Here is a 21,381-nt window from a genome sequence, read left to right on the forward strand (position 1 = left end):
CAAACCGTGTGGCTTATTCGGGAATGGGGTGCATTGACTTTTCTAGGGGGCTGGCGGTTAATTGCCCCAGCAGGGGGCAATTAACCAAACTGAAGGAAACATTGTAATATTGGGGCACGAGTTTTGCCACGGCAAGCACCACTCACATTTTCTTCAGGAAATGTAACTCTCTAGTTATTATTATTCTTCCATACAAAAGTTCGGCACGCAACTTGTCCTGCACCGTTTGTCGTAGCCCCATGAGTGAGGTGTCAAATCGTGTGGCCTATTCAGGAATGGGGTGCTATGTCTTTTCTAAGGGGTTGGCGGTTAATTGCCCCTGCAGGGGGCAATTAACTGGCCCAAAAATCCCATAGACTTAACATTGAGGCCAACTTTGACGGATTGTAGTGCAGAGAGGGATTTTTTTAGAAACATGAAATTTACCACATTTGAAGAGGTTTGCAACCTGTGTCAGAAGATACCCCGCACAAGGGTATGTGTTACCCCCGGGGCAAGAGAGGTCACCAAACTTACCCCATTGACTTATAATGGGGATTTTGGTGAATAACAAGTTTGTCGTAGACCCATGAATGAGGTGTCAAACCGTGCGGCTTATTCGGGAATGAGGTGCTATGACTTTACTCGGGGGGGAAGGGGCGGTTAATTGCCCCAGCAGGGGGCAATTAACCACAGTTTGTCGTAGACCCATGAATGAGGTGTCAAACCGTGTGGCGTATTCGGGAATGAGGTGCTATCACTTTACACGGGGGGGGGGGGCGGTTAATTGCCCCAGCAGGGGGCAATTAACCACAGTTTGTCGTAGACCCATGAATGAGGTGTCAAACTGTACGGCTTATTCGGGAATGGGGTGCTATGACCTTTCTGAGGGGTGGGTGGTTAATTGCCCCAGCAGGGGGCAATTAACCACAGTTTGTCGTAGACCCATGAATGAGGTGTCAAACCGTGCGGCTTATTCGGGAATGAGGTGCTATGACTTTACTCGAGGGGGAAGGGGCGGTTAATTGCCCCAGCAGGGGGCAATTAACCACTGTTTGTCGTAGACCCATGAATGAGGTGTCAAACCGTGCGGCTTATTCGGGAATGAGGTGCTATGACTTTACTCGGGGGGGGGGGGGGGCGGTTAATTGCCCCAGCAGGGGGCAATTAACCACAGTTTGTCGTAGACCCATGAATGAGGTGTCAAACCATGTGGCTTATTCGGGAATGGGGTGCATTGACTTTTCTAGGGGGCTGGCGGTTAATTGCCCCAGCAGGGGGCAATTAACCAAACTGAAGGAAACATTGTAATATTGGGGCACGAGTTTTGCCACGGCAAGCACCACTCACATTTTCTTCAGGAAATGTAACTCTCTAGTTATTATTATTCTTCCATACAAAAGTTCGGCACGCAACTTGTCCTGCACCGTTTGTCGTAGCCCCATGAGTGAGGTGTCAAATCGTGCGGCCTATTCAGGAATGGGGTGCTATGTCTTTTCTAAGGGGTTGGCGGTTAATTGCCCCTGCAGGGGGCAATTAACTGGCCCAAAAATCCCATAGACTTAACATTGAGGCCAACTTTGACGGATTGTAGTGCAGAGAGGGATTTTTTTAGAAACATGAAATTTACCACATTTGAAGAGGTTTGCAACCTGTGTCAGAAGATACCCCGCACAAGGGTATGTGTTACCCCCGGGGCAAGAGAGGTCACCAAACTTACCCCATTGACTTATAATGGGGATTTAGGCGAATAACAAGTTTGTCGTAGACCCATGAATGAGGTGTCAAACCGTGCGGCTTATTCGGGAATGAGGTGCTATGACTTTACTCGGGGGGGAAGGGGCGGTTAATTGCCCCAGCAGGGGGCAATTAACCACAGTTTGTCGTAGACCCATGAATGAGGTGTCAAACCGTGCGGCGTATTCGGGAATGGGGTGCATTGACTTTTCTAGGGGGCTGGCGGTTAATTGCCCCAGCAGGGGGCAATTAACCAAACTGAAGGAAACATTGTAATATTGGGGCACGAGTTTTGCCACGGCAAGCACCACTCACATTTTCTTCAGGAAATGTAACTCTCTAGTTATTATTATTCTTCCATACAAAAGTTCGGCACGCAACTTGTCCTGCACCGTTTGTCGTAGCCCCATGAGTGAGGTGTCAAATCGTGCGGCCTATTCAGGAATGGGGTGCTATGTCTTTTCTAAGGGGTTGGCGGTTAATTGCCCCTGCAGGGGGCAATTAACTGGCCCAAAAATCCCATAGACTTAACATTGAGGCCAACTTTGACGGATTGTAGCGCAGAGAGGGATTTTTTTAGAAACATGAAATTTACCACATTTGAAGAGGTTTGCAACCTGTGTCAGAAGATACCCCGCACAAGGGTATGTGTTACCCCCGGGGCAAGAGAGGTCACCAAACTTACCCCATTGACTTATAATGGGGATTTTGGCGAATAACAAGTTTGTCGTAGACCCATGAATGAGGTGTCAAACCGTGCGGCTTATTTGGGAATGGGGTGCATTGACTTTTCTAGGGGGCTGGCGGTTAATTGCCCCAGCAGGGGGCAATTAACCAAACTGAAGGAAACATTGTAATATTGGGGCACGAGTTTTGCCACGGCAAGCACCACTCACATTTTCTTCAGGAAATGTACCTCTCTAGTTATTATTATTATTATTATAAAGAAGAAGAATCCCATTTGGGTTTATTTAATGTTTACATGATTTTTAGCAAACATGAGGTATGAAGATCCAAATAATGTGGAATACCCCAGATCCTAAACATTCCACATAATAGATCCTATAGCTGTACTTCCTTTGTACAATAATGGATAAGACAGTAGGTTCAGCAATTCAGTAATAGGTAGTCTCACCACAGGCATTAGCCCCATCATACTAAATATCCAGTGCTCTACAGGCACACAGTCTACCCTGATACCTCAATGGAGACCCCACTACTTCCCTTTGGTAAAGCACAAAACTGTTCTTTCTCACTAGCTCTATCAGTCTTACACCCCCGGGAAGTACTATGACTAGTGATGAGCGAATTTTTTCACCAGGCATGGATTCACAGAGAATTTCCGCATTTCGCCACTGGCGAAACTTCCGTGAAAATTCGCAGCCGAAAAATGTGTTGCACGTAATTTTTTTTGTTGAGCGTCAAATTGGGCACGGTCGCGTAAAAAAAACAGGGCGTGGTCACGTTAAATTGGGTGCGGTCGCATCAAAATTGGACGCGGTCCTGTCAAAAAAAGCCACGGTCGCGTCAAAAAAGCGCAGGCGAAAAAAGCCTGCCCTATCCTCACTATGGTTTCGGCTACTTTAGGGCTCAACTTGAACAAGGTCCTTCTTCTACAGGCTCCCTAGCACATCCACCCCTGGTCACACGTGAAATAGGAAAAAAAAATATCTGCTCCCTCCCATTAAATAAATTATGTAATAAAGTAAGAAATGCTCACAGTATCACTGGGCCAATAAGGGCCAATAAGCTTCCCAACCAATAGAGACTTGACTAGAGCTGTATGGGATGTTAAATGCTTGGGACCCCTACAGAATATTAGTGAGAGGAGTAAATGCTGGACCCTGGGCAGTTTTGGAAAACTGAGGTTGTACTACCCCCTGCTGGAGCCGTGTGAAATTCCATGTAACCGTTAAAACAAGCTGAGAATTTTGCCAAGGGTGATCATCCATGAAAAGCAGGCATACAAACAGAACTGTGAGCTTTATTCTTTATTATTAGTTTGTATTGTGCTTTTGGCTGTGTTCCTCTTCTGCCATAACATGTGTCAGCTGATCTATCCTTATTATGTTGGAGAGGATTTAGCCTATTATGCCAAGTAACAGTGCCCTGAGAGCTGATATCCGTGAACACTCCCCAGGCCCTTTTATTTATTCGAGAAACTGCCAGGGCTGTTTTTGGATCCAAGACTGGCTTTAGGGTAGGGTAAAGCGGGCATTTGTCCAGGATCCTGGCCTTAAAGGGTGAAGCATAGATACAGGTATGGGACCTGTTATCCAGAAGGCGGGGACCTGGGGTTTTCCAGATAAGTAAGCCTACTAAATATCAAGTAAACATTAATTAAATCAAATAGGATTGTTTTGCCTCCAATAAGGATTTATAATATCTTGGTTACCGTAAAGTACAGGTACTGTTTTATTATTACAGAGAAAAGGGAATCATTTAACCATTAAATAAACCCAATAGGGCTGTTCTGCCTCCAATAAGGGATAATTATATCTTAGTTGGGATCAAGTACAGGTACTGTTTTATTATTACAGAGAAAAGGGAATCATTTAACCATTAAATAAACCCAATAGGGCTGTTCTGCCCCAATAAGGGGTAATTATATCTTAGTTGGGATCAAGTACAGGTACTGTTTTATTATTACAGAGAAAAGGGAATCATTTAACCATTAAATAAACCCAATAGGGCTGTTCTGCCCCCAATAAGGGGTAATTATATCTTAGTTGGGATCAAGTACAGGTACTGTTTTATTATTACAGAGAAAAGGGAATCATTTAACCATTAAATAAACCCAATAGGGCTGTTCTGCCCCAATAAGGGGTAATTATATCTTAGTTGGGATCAAGTACAGGTACTGTTTTATTATTACAGAGAAAAGGGAATCATTTAACCATTAAATAAACCCAATAGGGCTGTTCTGCCCCCAATAAGGGGTAATTATATCTTAGTTGGGATCAAGTACAGGTACTGTTTTATTATTACAGAAAGAAAAGGAATAATTTTTAAAATCAGAATTATTTGATAATATTTGAGTCTATGGGAGATGGCCTTCCTGTAATTCTGAACTTTTTGGATAGGGGTTTCCAGATAACAATTCCCATACCTGTACAAGTTCACATGCCAAATCACATTGTGTAATAATGAAATATTTTCCACCACTTTCTATCTATTATAATTATTCTGTTGGCACATATTCTATGCTTGACTATAGAGCGACAGGATTTACACAGAACACCAACATGGAAGCAGAATTCGCTTACATCTGACAAAGAAGCAAACATGGAAGCAAAGAACACAAAATCGCAGTCAAATTGTGCACATATTGACACCATTAATAAAGGGCACGTGCACCCAATCATGCCCCTTGCACTTCCCTGTACTTGTGCTGAAAGCCAATGTGACTGCCCAGCCTGCTCGGATGAATAGTATACCTATGTGCCTACTTAAGCAAGGGAACCCTGAAATAACTGTTATCTTGAATGTAGCAGTATGTCCCGGTCTCCCGCAAGTCCAGGTGTCCCACAGTGGGCTGTATCAATAGGCACTGCTGACTCGCGCTAAGTCAGGTTATTTATTATTGTACCTACAAGTGTGGTCATGCTAATATTAATGCAAATGTTGTGTGTACTGATGTAGTTCGTTAAAGGTACTTGCATTGAAACACGCTCTTTGTACTTCCGTATAGTTGCGCAATTGCCATTGAGTCTGTCATGCGTGTTCTATGAAGAAAAACTATATTCCCAGAATCAGTGTCGGACTGGGCCGCCGGGGCAAAAAGCCAGTGGGCCCCAGTGGGCCAGACCCAAACCCCCCAGGGTGCTCCCACAATCTTCTCTGTTTGGTTATTATGCTTTAATATGTGTCAATAAAACATGACAATTTGCATCCAAAATGACACCTTGTACACTGCATTTGTGGTTACAAATAAACCAAAGTAATGGCGTTATGGACTCAATGAACTGTAGCGTGAACTCTAACCTTGGATATAATTTCATGAGTACATTAGATAGTGGAATTTGAAGACGTACTATTGATAACAGAGAATGGGTGGCGTTTCAGCTCTGCCACTTTCTCAGAACCCCAGGGTTACACTGCGTTTCTGTTCTTAGAAGATAAAAAACTTCACTCCCAGAAGACAAAGAGCCTCAGGGATAAGGTGTCTAGAAGCCATATCAAGTGAAATGACAACTCCCTCTCCTACAATAGAATCCTCATGATGAAATGTTTCTATATTAAGAATTTTAGAGTTGTTTAAGAGGTGTATATAAAAGTTATCCTCTGGAATAAGGTTACAATCCCATTGTTCTAGGGGGTTTATCCCATGACGTCATGAGCAATAGCAAAATATAAATAACATCTGATTCTCTAACTGCGCTATTTCTTTCTGAGCCTCCTGAAGGCCTTCAGTGATGCTGCGACTTCTGAGTTTCTCCGCTCTCCTTTGCCTGGCGTTGGCCCATCACAGCAGTGAAGAACATGATAAGCCGAAAATGCACCCATATCATATGATGGCTCAGTCTGTGCAATATTGTTTAACTCAGTGTTTCTCCAGCTTGGCGATGGGTAGGTTCCTTGCTTCAAATACATAGTAGTGCCACCTGCTGTCATTATGGAGAAGGCAACGTTGCTCCATTTTTGCACAGAAGTAAGACTTTGAGATATAATTAAGGGACAGTCCATGGTGTAGATCTATGGGTGCAGTAAGGAACCATAACAGGAAGGACCACCATGCCAACAGGTCTTAGCCTAGTTTTTCAGACCTGCATTTCCTCGGTTTTACATGCAAAGGCCTATTTTATTGGTTTTCTAGTTACATCCAAAAATAGTGGTCCTATTTAATTACTCTCTGGGGAGAAAAGGAGGTAGGATAAAACAGGAGACAAGTGTGACTGCAAGGGAGCAAAGTTTAGCTGCAGTGTCTATTTGGTACCAGGTGGTCAATCTTTTTCTTTTAATTGTATATATGTTTGTGCTTAACATGTATCTGTAGCTTCGGATGACTTCCCATCACCAGATTCATCATTGTTGCCATCATCACCACCATATAAGAGGGAAGAGAATAATAATGAGAAGAGAGATGACTTACCATCAAGAGATTCACCAGCATCATCGGATGAGAGTGAAGAGAATCATGGAAAGGAGCGAGATGACTCTCCACCGGAACATTTAGCAGCATCACCGGATAAACATAGTAAGAAGCCAGGTGACGTCCCACCAGCAGATTCATCATCCTCGGATCAACATAGTAAGAAGCCAGGTGACGTCCCACCAGCAGATTCATCGTCATCACCATCATCATCATCATCGTCATCGTCGGCTGAGAGTGTAAGAAATTGCTCATCATGGATTTGCCATTATCGTTATATATATATATATATATTTATGTGTTTATATCCATCATGTCTTACACATAATATATGGGTAATGTAGGCATAGCAGGAAAGGAGTTGTCTGGGAAGCTTACAATCCAAGTCCCACCCAGTTAGTGGGTTAGTTAGTGGGTTAGTCAGTTAGTTTATGCATGCTGGGACTGTGGGGGAGAAGGAAGCTGACCTCCATGTTTATTTCTCTTTATGGTTATTGGTAACTATAATGTAGTCTTTGCATTACTAATCCTTTATTGATGTTAATATGTTTTAGTTTACTAATCACTTTGTAACAATCAATAGGTTTATTACTCAATATATTTACTTTAATATAACTGATTGGTGTGGCTTATTGGTCTGCTTTCTCCAAAGAACCATACCCATAGTAAGAGGGGATGAATAATATTGTTATTACTATTATATACAATCTTACAGGTAGGAGAGCATAGCATTGCATTTAATTCATATTTATAAGTGTATAATATTGGGTAGTTCCCATTTAAATTAATTGTTGTATTATGTAGACATTGATATTCTGAGACAATTTGCAATTGGTCTTCACTTTTTTAATTTTTGTGGTTTTTCAGTTATTTAGCTTTTTGTTCAGTTGCTTTTCAATTTGGTCTTTCCCTAGCAACCAGGCAGTGGTGTAAATCAGATACTGCAATATAAATAGGAGAGGGGCTAAATAGGAACAATTAATAGTAGCGATAAAATTGTAACCTCAGAGAGCAATACTATTTTAGCTGCGGGGTCAGTGACCCCCCATTTAAAGGCTGGGCAGGGGCAGAATAGGAAGATAAATAATTCAAAAATAATAATAATTATTACTAGTTGCTAGAAATAGGGCATTCTATAACGTACTAAATTTTAACTGAAAGGTGAACCACCCCTTTAACGGAAAAGATTGGTCACATGCCCAGAAAAATAATGTTAAGTCTATTGAAGGATCTACAGATCCATGGGCTAAGGCTCCAGAGTATGTTCCCAGGGCAATTCATAAAAAATATTTGTCCAATAATGTGCAGGTCGAGAAATCCTTGACCCACACCTGACCCTAACCCACCCACTCCCAACCCTAACCCGCCCACTCCCAACTCTTACCCACCCACTCCCAACCCTAAACCGCCCACTCTCAACCCTAACCCGCCCATTCCTAACCAGCCCACTACCAACCCATACCCGCCCACCACCAACCCATACCCGCCCACTCCCAACTCTTACCCGCCCACTCCCAACCCATACCCGCCCACTCCCAACCCATACCCGCCCACTCCCAACCCTTACCCGCCCACTCCCAACCCTAACCGGTCCACTCCCAACCCTTACCCGCCCACTCCCAACCCTAAGCTGCCGACTCCCAACCCTAACCTACCCACTCCCAACCCTAATGCGCCCACTCCCAACCCTTACTCGCCCACTCCTGACCCGCACACTCCCAACCCTAACCCGCCCACTCCCAACCCTTACCTGCCCACTCCCAACCCTTACCCGCCCACTTCCAACCCTAACTTACCCACTCCCAACCCTAACCTGCCTACTCCCCACCCTAACCCGTCAACTTCCAACCCTTACCCGCCCACTCCCAACCCTAACTTACCCACTCCCAACCCTTACCCGCCCACTCCCAACCCTTATCCGCCCACTCCCAACCCTAACCTGCCAACTCCCAACCCTAACCTACCCACTCACAACCCCAACCCGCCCACTCCCAACCCCAACCAGTCAACTCCCAACCCTTACCCGCCCACTCCCAACCCCAACCCGCCCACTCCCAACCCCAACCCGCCCACTCCCAACCCTAACCTACCCACTCCCAACCCTAACCTGCTCACTCCCAACCCTAACCTGCCCATTCCCAACCCTAACCTGCCCATTCCCAACCCTAACCCGCCCACTCCCAACCCTAACCCGCCCACTCCCAACCATTACCCGCCGACTCCCAACCCTAACCCACCCACTCTCAACCCTAACCCGCCCACTCCCAACCCTTACCTGCCAACTCCCAACTCTAACCTACTCACTCCAACCCTAACCTATCCACTCCCAACCCTTACCCGCCAACTCCAAACCCTTACCCGCCAACTCCCAACCCTAACCCGCCCCTCCCAACCCTAACCCACCCACTCCTAACCCTTATCCGTCGACTCCCAACCCTAACCTACCCACTCCCAACCCTAACCCGCCCACTCCCAACCCTTACCTGCCAACTCCCAACTCTAACCTACTCACTCCAACCCTAACCTACCCACAACCCTTACCCGCCGACTCCCAACCCTTACCCGCCCACTCCCAACCCTTAGCCGCCAGTTAGGTCGCAATTGATGTGCCAAGGTCGGCCCGAACCCGCCCGACTGGCTAGTATTGGGGCGGCCTGCACATCACTACTGTCTAAATCTAGGGGTAAAGGTGCACCGGTATTAGCTGCCTACTGGATAGCAGAGCAGTATAAAGCTCCGGCTGTGCAAAAAGAGAAGAATCTTCATTTAAATTTTCTGTTGAATATGCTGCTATGGCACATAGCCAGGTACTGTGTCATACAAGATTAGTATTGGAATAATAATTACTGATAATTTGCTTTGCCGCAAAATTAGCAAAACTTCAGAAAAATTTGTGAAACAGCAAAAAATTTGCACAACACAACTTTTTTTGCTGCACACGACCGTATGCAATTTGACACAACCAATTTTTGCAACATATTGCAACAAATTTTGAGAAAAAAACACCAATGGCGAAACGCGGAAATTCGCTGCGGATCCATGCCTGCTGAAAAATTTCACTCATCACTAATAATAATACAGGTATGGGACCTGTTATCCAGAATGCTCGGGACCTAGGGTTTTCTGGATAAGGGATCTTTCCATAATTTGGATCTCCATACTATTAGTCTACTATAAATCATTTAACCATGAAATAAACCCAATAGGGCTGTTCTGCCCCCAATAAGGGGTAATTATATCTTAGTTGGGATCAAGTACAGGTACTGTTTTATTATTACAGAGAAAAGGGAATCATTTAACCATTAAATAAACCCAATAGGGCTGTTCTGCCCCCAATAAGGGGTAATTATATCTTAGTTGGGATAAAGTACAGGTACTGTTTTATTATTACAGAGAAAAGGGAATCATTTAACCATGAAATAAACCCAATAGGGCTGTTCTGCCCCAATAAGGGGTAATTATATCTTAGTTGGGATCAAGTACAGGTACTGTTTTATTATTACAGAGAAAAGGGAATCATTTAACCATGAAATAAACCCAATAGGGCTGTTCTGCCCCCAATAAGGGGTAATTATATCTTAGTTGGGATCAAGTACAGGTACTGTTTTATTATTACAGAGAAAAGGGAATCATTTAACCATTAAATAAACCCAATAGGGCTGTTCTGCCCCAATAAGGGGTAATTATATCTTAGTTGGGATCAAGTACAGGTACTGTTTTATTATTACAGAGAAAAGGGAATCATTTAACCATTAAATAAACCCAATAGGGCTGTTCTGATCCCAATAAGGATTAATTATATACAAGGTACTTTTTGTTTTGTTTTGTTTTTACACAGAAAATGAAATCATCTTTAAATATTAAAATTGTTTGCTTATAATGAAGTCTTTGGGAGACAGCCTTCTCTTAATTGTACTTAAACGTCAAAATGAAAGGCTGAGTAAAGAAAACATTATTTTACAGGTTTTATTGGATATTTGAATTTGCCCTAATTTTTTTTTGCTTTGTGCCTGTGACAATTCTTAGTTTACTCTTTATATTAGCAGCAACTTGTTTCTGATAGTTTTACAGAGATTGCATGCTACTTGATTAAAATGATAAATGTTATGCGTTTCCTAATCAAAGTTGCATTCTATGTTTTTTCTTTAAAGGATAAGTAAACTTTTGAAATACGTGAATGTAACATTGAGAGTGCTATTCTAAGAACCTTTGCAATTTACATTCATTATTATTATTTTTGTTTAATTCCAAGATATTAAGGGATCCATGTACTGTTAATATGAAAGCATTTTGTTACAACAGCGCCACCTGCTGGTCACTTTCCCAACATGAAGTAGTAGAGGGCGTTGTCAGGAGAAAGAAAGAGGGCGGGGCTGATGTTCTTCTGGTTAGGAAATATGTGAGAAAAGTTACCTGAGGTTTCTAATGTTTTCCTTGACCAGAAGAACATCAGCCCAGCTCTATTTCCTCCAATCTGACAACTTCCTCCGCTACTTCATAATTGCAAACTGACCAGCAGATGGTGCTGTTGTAACAAAACGTTTTTATATAATAAGTACGCCTTATAACTTGAATTATGAATATAAATTTCAAAAGTGCTTAAAATGGCACTCTCAGCAATTTTATATTCTTTATTTTAAAGGTTACATAGTTACATATGGTATGTAAAGCTCTCAAGGTGGGGAGTTAAACCACCTCGCTCTGTAGTCTACATTATAAAGCTACCAATCCTTGGTGCGCTTATATACTATAATGTTCCATAACATTCTCACTAGTGGTTTGGCTCACATAGTGCTGCACACTTTAGTGTAGTATATCTTCTGAATTTTTCTAAAACCAGTAGATATATAGTGATTAATTACATTCCCACCTATTGTTGACTTGAGGTGCTTATCCCAGTTACGCTGCTTAATGAAATTTGCCACAAAAATTCTCATCCTTCCTCAAGAGCAACAATAAATTGTTTTCCCTGTGTGGTCTCTTTAATATAATAACTGTGATAAGCAGGAATGTGTTGGGTGTTGCAAGCACCAAAGTTCAAGTCCATGGGTTCCTGAGATGGTTCCTGAGACCTGAGATGGGATCCAGCCCTGACATGGGCGGAGCAGGGCCAGGTAGGTCTGGATACCAAGCTCTTGTTGTGTTGTATGTTGTGTGGGATCTTTAACTAGCTGAGGGTTTAAAAAGTTTGAACAACTGTGAGTGCTAGTGATGAGCGAATCTGTCCCGTTTCGCTTCGCCATAAAATTTGCGAAACGGCAAGAAAATTCGTGAAACGGCGAAAAATTCACAAAACTCATTTGTTGAGCGTTTTTGTCGCCCGCATCTTTTTTTTGTCGCCCACATCTATTTTTTTGTCGCCCGTGCTTTTTTTTATGTGACAGCGCCCTTTTTGACGTGACCGCATCCAATTTGACACGCAACAAAAAAATTCTGTGAAACGAATTTTTCCGCTGCGAATTTTCACAGAAGTTTTCGAAACTATTCACCGATGGCGAAATGCAGAAATTCGCTGCGAATCCATGCCTGCCGAAAAAAATTCGCTCATTACTAGTTAGTGCTTTTTATGATTTGACCGGAACCCTTAAATGTTAGACATTTATAAGTGTTACATCATTTGGGTCTCAGTAATCCTTTCACTTTCAGCTCAACTACATACAGAACATTAATGGGTTTCATGGATGTCCCCGAATTGACATAGTCCGAACCACAACAAGGTTATGTTATCTGTGCATTTTGAAGGCTCATACCTTGTGAAGCCCTCTGCCCTCTAGGTGGGGATTTGCATGAAGTTGCTCATCATGGATTTGCCATTATTTTAATATATATGAACCCATGTTCATAGCCATCATGTCTTTCACATAGTATATGGGTAATGTAGGCTTACTAGAAAACCAGTTGCATAAAATTACACTAAACAGCAGTGGGGGGCAGCCTGTGAGGAGGTGGGAACACCATGTCACAAGAAAGCATCTCAGGACTGCAGAGGTGTTGGAGGACAGGAGGAAGCCATGCTGGGACTGAGGGAGAGAAGGAAGCTGACCTCCATGTTTATTTCTCTTTATGGTTATTTGTAACTATAATGTAGTAACTATATTGTAGTGCATGCATAAGTATTCATTGATGGAAATATGTTTTAGTTTAAATAATCACTCGCTATTGAAACAATCACTCGATTTATTGGTCAATATATTTTCTTTAATATAACTTATTGGTGTGGATTACTGGTCTGCTTTCTCAACAGAACCATAATCCTATTAAATGGGGTGAAAAACATTATTATTATTAATAATTATGTCAAATCTTACAGGAAGAAGACAATCATAGAAAGAAGCGAGGTCACTCTTCATCTGAGGATTCATCATCATCGGATGAGAGCAAAGAGGATCACAGTAAGAAGGGAGATGACGCCTCAACAGAAGATTCATCATCATCAGATGAGAGCAAAGAGGATCACAGTAAGAATCGAGGTCACTCTTCATCGGAGGATTCATCATCATCGGATGAGAGCAAAGAGGATCACAGTAAAAAGCGAGGTGATGCCTCAACAGAAGATTCATCATCAGATGAGAGCAAAGAGGATCACAGTAAGAAGCGAGGTCAGTCTTCATCGGAGGATTCATCATCATCGGATGAGAGCAAAGAGGATCACAGTAAGAAGCGAGGTCACTCTTCATCGGAGGATTCATCATCATCGGATGAGAGCAAAGAGGATCACAGTAAGAAGCGAGATCACTCCTCATCGGAAGATTCATCATCATCGGATGAGAGCAAAGAGGATCACAGTAAGAAGCGAGGTCACTCCTCATCGGAGGATTCATCATCATCGGATGAGAGCAAAGAGGATCACAGTAAGAAGCGAGGTCACTCTTCATCGGAGGATTCATCATCATCGGATGAGAGCAAAGAGGATCACAGTAAGAAGCGAGGTCACTCTTCATCGGAGGATTCATCATCATCGGATGAGAGCAAAGAGGATCACAGTAAGAAGCGAGGTCACTCTTCATCGGAGGATTCATCATCATCGGATGAGAGCAAAGAGGATCACAGTAAGAAGCGAGGTCACTCTTCATCGGAGGATTCATCATCATCGGATGAGAGCAAAGAGGATCACAGTAAGAAGCGAGATCACTCCTCATCGGAAGATTCATCATCATCGGATGAGAGCAAAGAGGATCACAGTAAGAAGCAAGGTCACTCCTCATCGGAGGATTCATCATCATCGGATGAGAGCAAAGAGGATCACAGTAAGAAGCGAGGTGACGCCTCAACAGAAGATTCATCATCATCAGATGACAGCAAAGAGGATCACAGTAAGAAGAGAGGTCACTCCTCATCGGAGGATTCATCATCATCGGATGAGAGCAAAGAGGATCACAGTAAAAAGCGAGGTGACGCCTCAACAGAAGATTCATCATCATCAGATGAGAGCAAAGAGGATCACAGTAAGAAGCGAGGTCACTCCTCATCGGAGGATTCATCATCATCAGATGAGAGCAAAGAGGATCACAGTAAGAAGCGAGGTCACTCCTCATCGGAGGATTCATCATCATCGGATGAGAGCAAAGAGGATCACAGTAAGAAGCGAGGTCACTCCTCATCGGAGGATTCATCATCATCAGATGAGAGCAAAGAGGATCACAGTAAGAAGCGAGGTCACTCTTCATCGGAGGATTCATCATCATCGGATGAGAGCAAAGAGGATCACAGTAAGAAGCGAGATCACTCCTCATCGGAAGATTCATCATCATCGGATGAGAGCAAAGAGGATCACAGTAAGAAGCGAGGTCACTCCTCATCGGAGGATTCATCATCATCAGATGAGAGCAAAGAGGATCACAGTAAGAAGCGAGGTGACGCCTCAACAGAAGATTCATCATCATCGGATGAGAGCAAAGAGGATCACAGTAAGAAGCGAGGTCACTTCTCATCGGAAGATTCATCATCATCGGATGAAAGCAAAGAGGATCACAGTAAGAAGCGAGGTGATGCCTCAACAGAAGATTCATCATCAGATGAGAGCAAAGAGGATCACAGTAAGAATCGAGGTCACTCCTCATCGGAAGATTCATCATCATCGGATGAAAGCAAAGAGGATCACAGTAAGAAGCGAGGTCACTTCTCATCGAAAGATTCATCATCATCATCATCATCATCGGATGAAAGCAAAGAGGATCACAGTAAGAAGCGAGGTCACTCCTCATCGGAAAATTCATCATCATCATCATCGGATGAGAGCAAAGAGGATCACAGTAAGAAGCGAGGTCACTTCTCATCAGAAGATTCATCATCATCATCATCGGATGAGAGCAAAGAGAATCATAGTAAGAAGCGAGGTCACACCTCATCGGAAGAGTCATCATCAGATGAGAGTAAAGAGGATCATAGTAAGAAGGGAGGTGACGCCCCATCGGCAGATTCATCATCGTCATCATCATCATCAGATGAGAGTGAAGAGAATCATAGTGAGAAGCAAGGTGACGCCCCATCAGCAGATTCATCATCATCATCATCATCGGATGAGAGTAAAGAGAATCATAATAAGAAGCAAGATGACTCCCCATCGCCAGATTCATCATCATCATCATCATCATCGGATGAGAGTAAAGAGAATAGCAGTGCGAACCGAGATGATGCCCCATCAGCAGATTCATCATCATCATCATCATCATCATCGGATGAGAGTGAAGAGAATGATAGTGAGAAGAGAGGTTACTGCCCAAGTAACATTAACCCTGCTGCTTGTCCAACTTCTTGCCCAGATGGCTCAAACTGCTCCATCATAGAGTGTTCTTTTGACAGGAACTGCACTGGACTTCAGAAATGCTGTAACACCACCTGTGGAATGATATGCGTTGACCCGGAATACAGTGAGTAAATCTAGACACAGAGGGGCATTTTATCAGCCAGTTAGCCTGTATATTTTTGGTGTTTTAGAATAAAAGAAAGAAACCAGAAAGACATGTCCAGGTTGGCATAGTTTTCCTATACCAATCATTTCAACAGGTTCAGCCAATTACAGGCTTCCAGCTAGCTTAGGTCTAGAGTAAACGTCATTGTAGTTCTAGCGTGCTGGGGGACTGAGGTTGGAATAGGTGGGGTAGGAAGCATATTAAGGGGCACATTTATCAGTGTGTGTGATTAGAGCTCAACATAGAAAAATTCACTCTCTATTTATTCCTATGGGATTTTTAAAAGCTTAATTATCAAAGGTTGAAAGTTAGGGTACACCTTTTGATAAATATGCTTCTTAAAATCCCATAGGAATAAATAGAGAGTGGGTGAATTTGTCTATGGTGAGCTCTAATCTCACACTTTGATAAATCTGCCCATTAGCTTTTAGTATTCAAGTAGTTTTTAAGCTACCTATTAACTCCAGGTTCTTCTGGGAATTACATTAATGTTTAGTTTAATCTAGCCTGCAATGACATATACAATGTCGGATACTTGTTTCACTACATTTTGAAAGTTTAAAAGTACTATGTTCAGTTCTGAGTTGGGGTGAAATCTCCCCAGCATGCCCCATGGTCTGAGATGTTATATTATGAATGTTAACATTGTGCCTTCCATCTCTTGGAATACTCATCCCTCCATTAATAACAAGGGCTTTCTATTCTACCTCTCTAACCCCAATATGTAATAAAAGGCACTAAGTTTGCACAGGAGCAGTAACCCATAGCAACCAATAAGATGTTTGCTTTTAAACTGGGGACCAGAAGATTCTACATGCTGATAGGTTGCTATGGGTTACTGCTTCTGGGCAAACTTAGTTCTATTTATTACATAACCCCTTATAACCTAAAACATAAACTCCCTGTGGTTTGCTAGGATTAGTTCCCCTTATCTTTTTATCCATTTATCTTCCAGTCTGCTATTCAAGCCACTATCTAATGTTTTAAAATACCATTTTATATTTAGTGCCCTATTTCTAAACCCTAATTTTTTTTAAAAAAAATAGACAAAACCTAATTTTTACTTTTTTCAGCTTTACATTGTTTATAATTTTATGATACAATTTTGTGTAATAACATTTCAGCAATATTTTCCCCATTCAATGTAATTTCCAGTATAATATCCAATAACTTTATCAAGTTCCCTTTACATAGTAACACATAGTAAGTTAGGTTGAAAAAAGACATACGTCCATTACGTTCAACCATAATGCCTATATATAACCTGCCTAACTACTAGTTGATCCAGAGGAAGGCAAAAAACCCCATCTGAAGTCTCTCTAATTTGCCGCAGAGGGAAAAAAATTCCTTCCTGACTCCAAGATGGCAATCGGACCAGTCCCCAGCCAAGTTTATTATCTACAAGGACTCCAAGGTCCTTCTCCATTATGGATTTGCCTAGTGCAGTCCCATTAAGGGTATAAGTGGCTGCATATTGTTACATCCCAGGTGCATGACCTTCCATTTATCCACATTAAATCTCATCTGCCACTTAGCTGCCCAGATTGCCAGTTGGCCAAGATCCTGCTGCAAGGATGTCACATCCTGGATAGAATTGACTGGTCTGCAGAGTTTTGTGTCATCTGCAAACACTGATACATATAATCTCATTATTTGTCTTTACAGTGTTACATGGGCAAACTTAAAATAAAAACCATAATGGAATAATCAAAGAATTTTTCTGGTATTTTATCTTGCTAGAGCCAACCTGCGAGGAGGACAATAACTGTAAAGAAAACTTCGTCTGCTTGAAAGGATTCTGTGTCCCTTTCAACCCTCCCCCCCCAATGAAATGGATGACACGGATAGTAAGTTGCCTTATTCTCTTCGGGTGCTAGCTATGTTCTGCTCTAACCACTACATTTTCCTAAAACTACAGCCAGTAATGCTGTAAGGTACAAACCTCTCTATTCTCCTCGTAGGGGCCTGGAGCTGCCCTACTAAATAGCCCTTTCTATTTTTCACTCCTAGAGTGACTATAACAGTTCTAACTGCACTAACTACACTAACTCCTGTAGATACCTCCCAGGAAGAAGACCTCTAACACATTTGGGTCATCCCCTTTTATACTGGAGAAAACCCCCACCTAGTGGGCATTCCTGAACTGCAGGGGAAGCTCTCTTTTAACATGGGAAGAATAATTTTCATAAGCACATTATTAGGTCCACCTTTAGGTGTCCAACCAGGGTCGGACTGGGCCACTGGGGCACCGGGGAAAAAACCTGGTGGGCCCCGGTGGCCCAGGCCTGATCCCTGCAGGGTTCTCCACTGATCCTCCGGTCTCCCTCCCCCCACAAGCTGCAGGTAAGTTAAGGGGGTCAGATGGGAGGTGGGGGCCCTGCGGGGAAGTGTGTGAAGGCCGCGGCGGCCATTGGGGGGTGCAGGGGCCCCTAAGGCAGAAGCCCAGTGGGCCCTTTCCCCCCCTGTCCGACCCTGCGTCCAACTTTAAATAAAGGTCACTTAACTGTCATGTCTGCCTTAGAGGAACCTAAGTAAAGGGACTTCATGGGCTCCCTACACTTGCATGTATAATAAATATCCAAGGGTTTATTACTTCCAATTCCAGTGTAAATAGCTACAAAATATATAGAAGATAGCAAAATAGAAGCAAACTTTCAGTCAGACCATTGCCCAGTTGATGTAGCAAGTACTGGATTCAAAGGGATATTAGGGGATGTTATTAAGGGGATATTTAGGGGATATTAAAATCTTGCTCAATTACAACTATGAAATCCTGACCGCAATACTTTTTGCTTTTTTTTCTGTTTTTAGACTCAAAGACCAAAAAATTGACCGAGGGATTAACAAATGAGCAGCTGAGCAGTCGGCACAGAAACAGAGTGGATTGAACATTGATTTATTGTTAAAAAAATGACTAAAAATAAACTTTAGCAAATTTCTATATAGTTTTGTACTTTGATTCAAATTCCATTTAAAAAAAAATAGAGAGGCAGCGTAATGAAGCTTATAGTCGGCTTGTTTGCAATATGCCATTAGTGTCTGTTAGTTTTGCACCAAAGATTAAATGTTGAAGCATAAGCTTATGGTGTGAACAATCATTCTTTATCTATGTATTTCCATATATACACATACACATAGCTTTCATATTGCTTGCCTCAGTAATGGCATGATCCTTAGACCAATGAAGCCTACAGAGATGAGTGGAAAAGATACAACATTGTACAGGGATCGGACCCCTTATCCAGAAACCCATTATCCAGAAAGTTCCGAATTACGGAAAGGCCATCTTCCATAGACTCCATTTTAATCAAATAATTCACATTTTTAAAAATTATTTCCTTTTTCTCTGTAATAATAAAACAGTACCTGTACTTGATCCCAACTAAGATATAATTACCCCTTATTGGGGGCAGAACAGCCCTATTGGGTTTATTTAATGGTTAAATGATTCCTTTTTCTCTGTAATAATAAAACAGTACCTGTACTTGATCCCAACTAAGATATAATTACCCCTTATTGGGGCAGAACAGCCCTATTGGGTTTATTTAATGGTTAAATGATTCCCTTTTCTCTGTAATAATAAAACAGTACCTGTACTTGATCCCAACTAAGATATAATTACCCCTTATTGGGGCAGAACAGTCCTATTGGGTTTATTTAATGGTTAAATGATTCCCTTTTCTCTGTAATAATAAAACAGTACCTGTACTTGATCCCAACTAATATATAATTACCCCTTATTGGGGGCAGAACAGCCCTATTGGGTTTATTTCATGGTTAAATGATTCCCTTTTCTCTGTAATAATAAAACAGTACCTGTACTTGATCCCAAATAAGATATAATTACCCCTTATTGGGGCAGAACAGCCCTATTGGGTTTATTTAATGGTTAAATGATTCCCTTTTCTCTGTAATAATAAAACAGTACCTGTACTTGATCCCAACTAAGATATAATTACCCCTTATTGGGGGCAGAACAGTCCTATTGGGTTTATTTAATGGTTAAATGATTCCCTTTTCTCTGTAATAATAAAACAGTACCTGTACTTGATCCCAACTAATATATAATTACCCCTTATTGGGGGCAGAACAGCCCTATTGGGTTTATTTCATGGTTAAATGATTCCCTTTTCTCTGTAATAATAAAACAGTACCTGTACTTGATCCCAAATAAGATATAATTACCCCTTATTGGGGCAGAACAGCCCTATTGGGTTTATTTCATGGTTAAATGATTCCCTTTTCTCTGTAATAATAAAACAGTACCTGTACTTGATCCCAAATAAGATATAATTACCCCTTATTGGGGGCAGAACAGCCCTATTGGCATGGGCGTCCGCAGAAAATTTTCCAAGGGGGGGCAAGTAAGCTAGCATCATCCTGCAACAGATAAATATATATATATATTTTTTTTTTTTGCAGGATGATACTAGGGGAGGCTAAATATGGCCCATACACAGACTGACCTACAGCTAATGTGACACTTAGTGGATTCACTGCTGACGTAAAAAGTTAACCTCCCAACTACCTCTTGCCGTTCCCACTGACTCCCAGGGATACTGTACAAAAGTGTGGGTGGGGGTGCTTTTTTTTTTTACCCTAAAATGTTTAGTATTAGTAGTAAAAGTATTCATACGCGCACTTCTGTTAGGGGATCTGCAAACATTTGTGTTTGGGATCAGTTAGCTTAAAGGGGTAGTTCGCATTCGAATTCACTTTTATTTTTAATGGTTTTTCAGTTATTTAGCTTTTTGTTCAGCAGCTCTCCATTTGGTATTTCAGCAGCTATCTGGTTGCTAGGGTCTTATTTACCCTAGCAACCAGGTAGTGATTTAAACAAGAGATGGGAATATGAATAGTTAAGGGGCCTACTTGGAAAAATAAGTAATACAAAATTATAATAATATTAAAATTGTAGCCTCGCAGAGCAATATTTTTTGGCCCCCATTTGAAATCTGTATAGAGGCAGAAGAGAAAGGCAAATTATTCAAAAAAATTAATTAGGAAGACCAATTGCAAAGTTGCTAGGAATAGGCCATTTTATAACATACTAAAGGTTAACTTAAAAGTGAACCACCCCTTTAGATGTGTTTATGTTAGTTTTATAGCAAGAAAGGCAGTGGGTACTGACTCCCCATTATATACAGTGAGACACAGTCCGTAGTTACAAACCCAGCACATTATATGCCATGAGGAGCAGTGGGTACTGATGGCAGATATTCAGGCCCTGGCACTATAACACTGGCACTGATACACAACATTGGCCCCACTGTAACTTACTATAAATGAACAAAACAATGACAAAAAAAAAAAAAAAATAGTAAGTGCAAAAAACAACAACACATATATAAACACACAATGAGCTTTTTCAGAGGGAAAGAGTTAACTTACCCTCCATGTGTTAGGGTAGGGGATAGATTATAAATTAAACAATTTAATGTCAGCTAGTGATTCTTTAGAACTGTATAGTACCTGTGGGATGAAAACTGCAGCAAAAGTTGAGAGTTGGTTCTCAGGTAAAGTTACAGCTGCAGATTCATCTTTTCAGTCTTTTTTTCTGTTTCCAGTTTGCAAAATCTCCCGATCCCTGTGTGCATCTGTGCTCTGATTGGTCAATTTTACTGTCTGTCAAGGAAGCTGTGCTCTGATTGGTGAATCCAC

General features: G+C 41.9%; 1 protein-coding gene across 3 annotated transcripts; it reads left to right on the forward strand.

Moving 5' to 3' along the window:
• The first annotated feature begins 6,099 nt into the window (after positions 1–6,099).
• On the forward strand, positions 6,100–18,798 carry LOC100486357 (dentin sialophosphoprotein). Of its 3 annotated transcripts, none has more exons than XM_031906382.1 (6): positions 6,100–6,285; positions 6,713–7,047; positions 13,119–14,957; positions 15,021–15,678; positions 17,461–17,567; positions 18,532–18,798. In XM_031906382.1, the coding sequence occupies exons 1-6, from the start codon at positions 6,132–6,134 to the stop codon at positions 18,550–18,552; spliced, it is 3,114 nt and encodes a 1,037-aa protein (XP_031762242.1). In that variant the 5' UTR covers positions 6,100–6,131; the 3' UTR covers positions 18,553–18,798. The 3 variants fall into 3 exon arrangements, with proteins under 3 accessions (XP_031762242.1, XP_031762243.1, XP_031762241.1); XM_031906383.1 differs by having other exon boundaries at positions 13,119–14,463; positions 14,662–15,678; XM_031906381.1 differs by having other exon boundaries at positions 13,119–15,678.
• Positions 18,799–21,381: the final 2,583 nt, after the last annotated feature.

The sequence above is a fragment of the Xenopus tropicalis genome, chromosome 7 (assembly GCF_000004195.4).
Source record: "Xenopus tropicalis strain Nigerian chromosome 7, UCB_Xtro_10.0, whole genome shotgun sequence".
Lineage (NCBI taxonomy): Eukaryota > Metazoa > Chordata > Amphibia > Anura > Pipidae > Xenopus > Xenopus tropicalis.

Bases quoted from the DNA above. Each gene is read 5' to 3' on its own strand.
- LOC100486357 (XM_031906381.1), top strand. From the start codon at position 6,132: ATGCTGCGACTTCTGAGTTTCTCCGCTCTCCTTTGCCTGGCGTTGGCC. The intron at 15,679-17,460 runs GTGAGTAAATCT...TTATCTTGCTAG, and splicing joins ATGCGTTGACCCGGAATACA to AGCCAACCTGCGAGGAGGAC. The intron at 17,568-18,531 runs GTAAGTTGCCTT...TTCTGTTTTTAG, and splicing joins TGAAATGGATGACACGGATA to ACTCAAAGACCAAAAAATTG.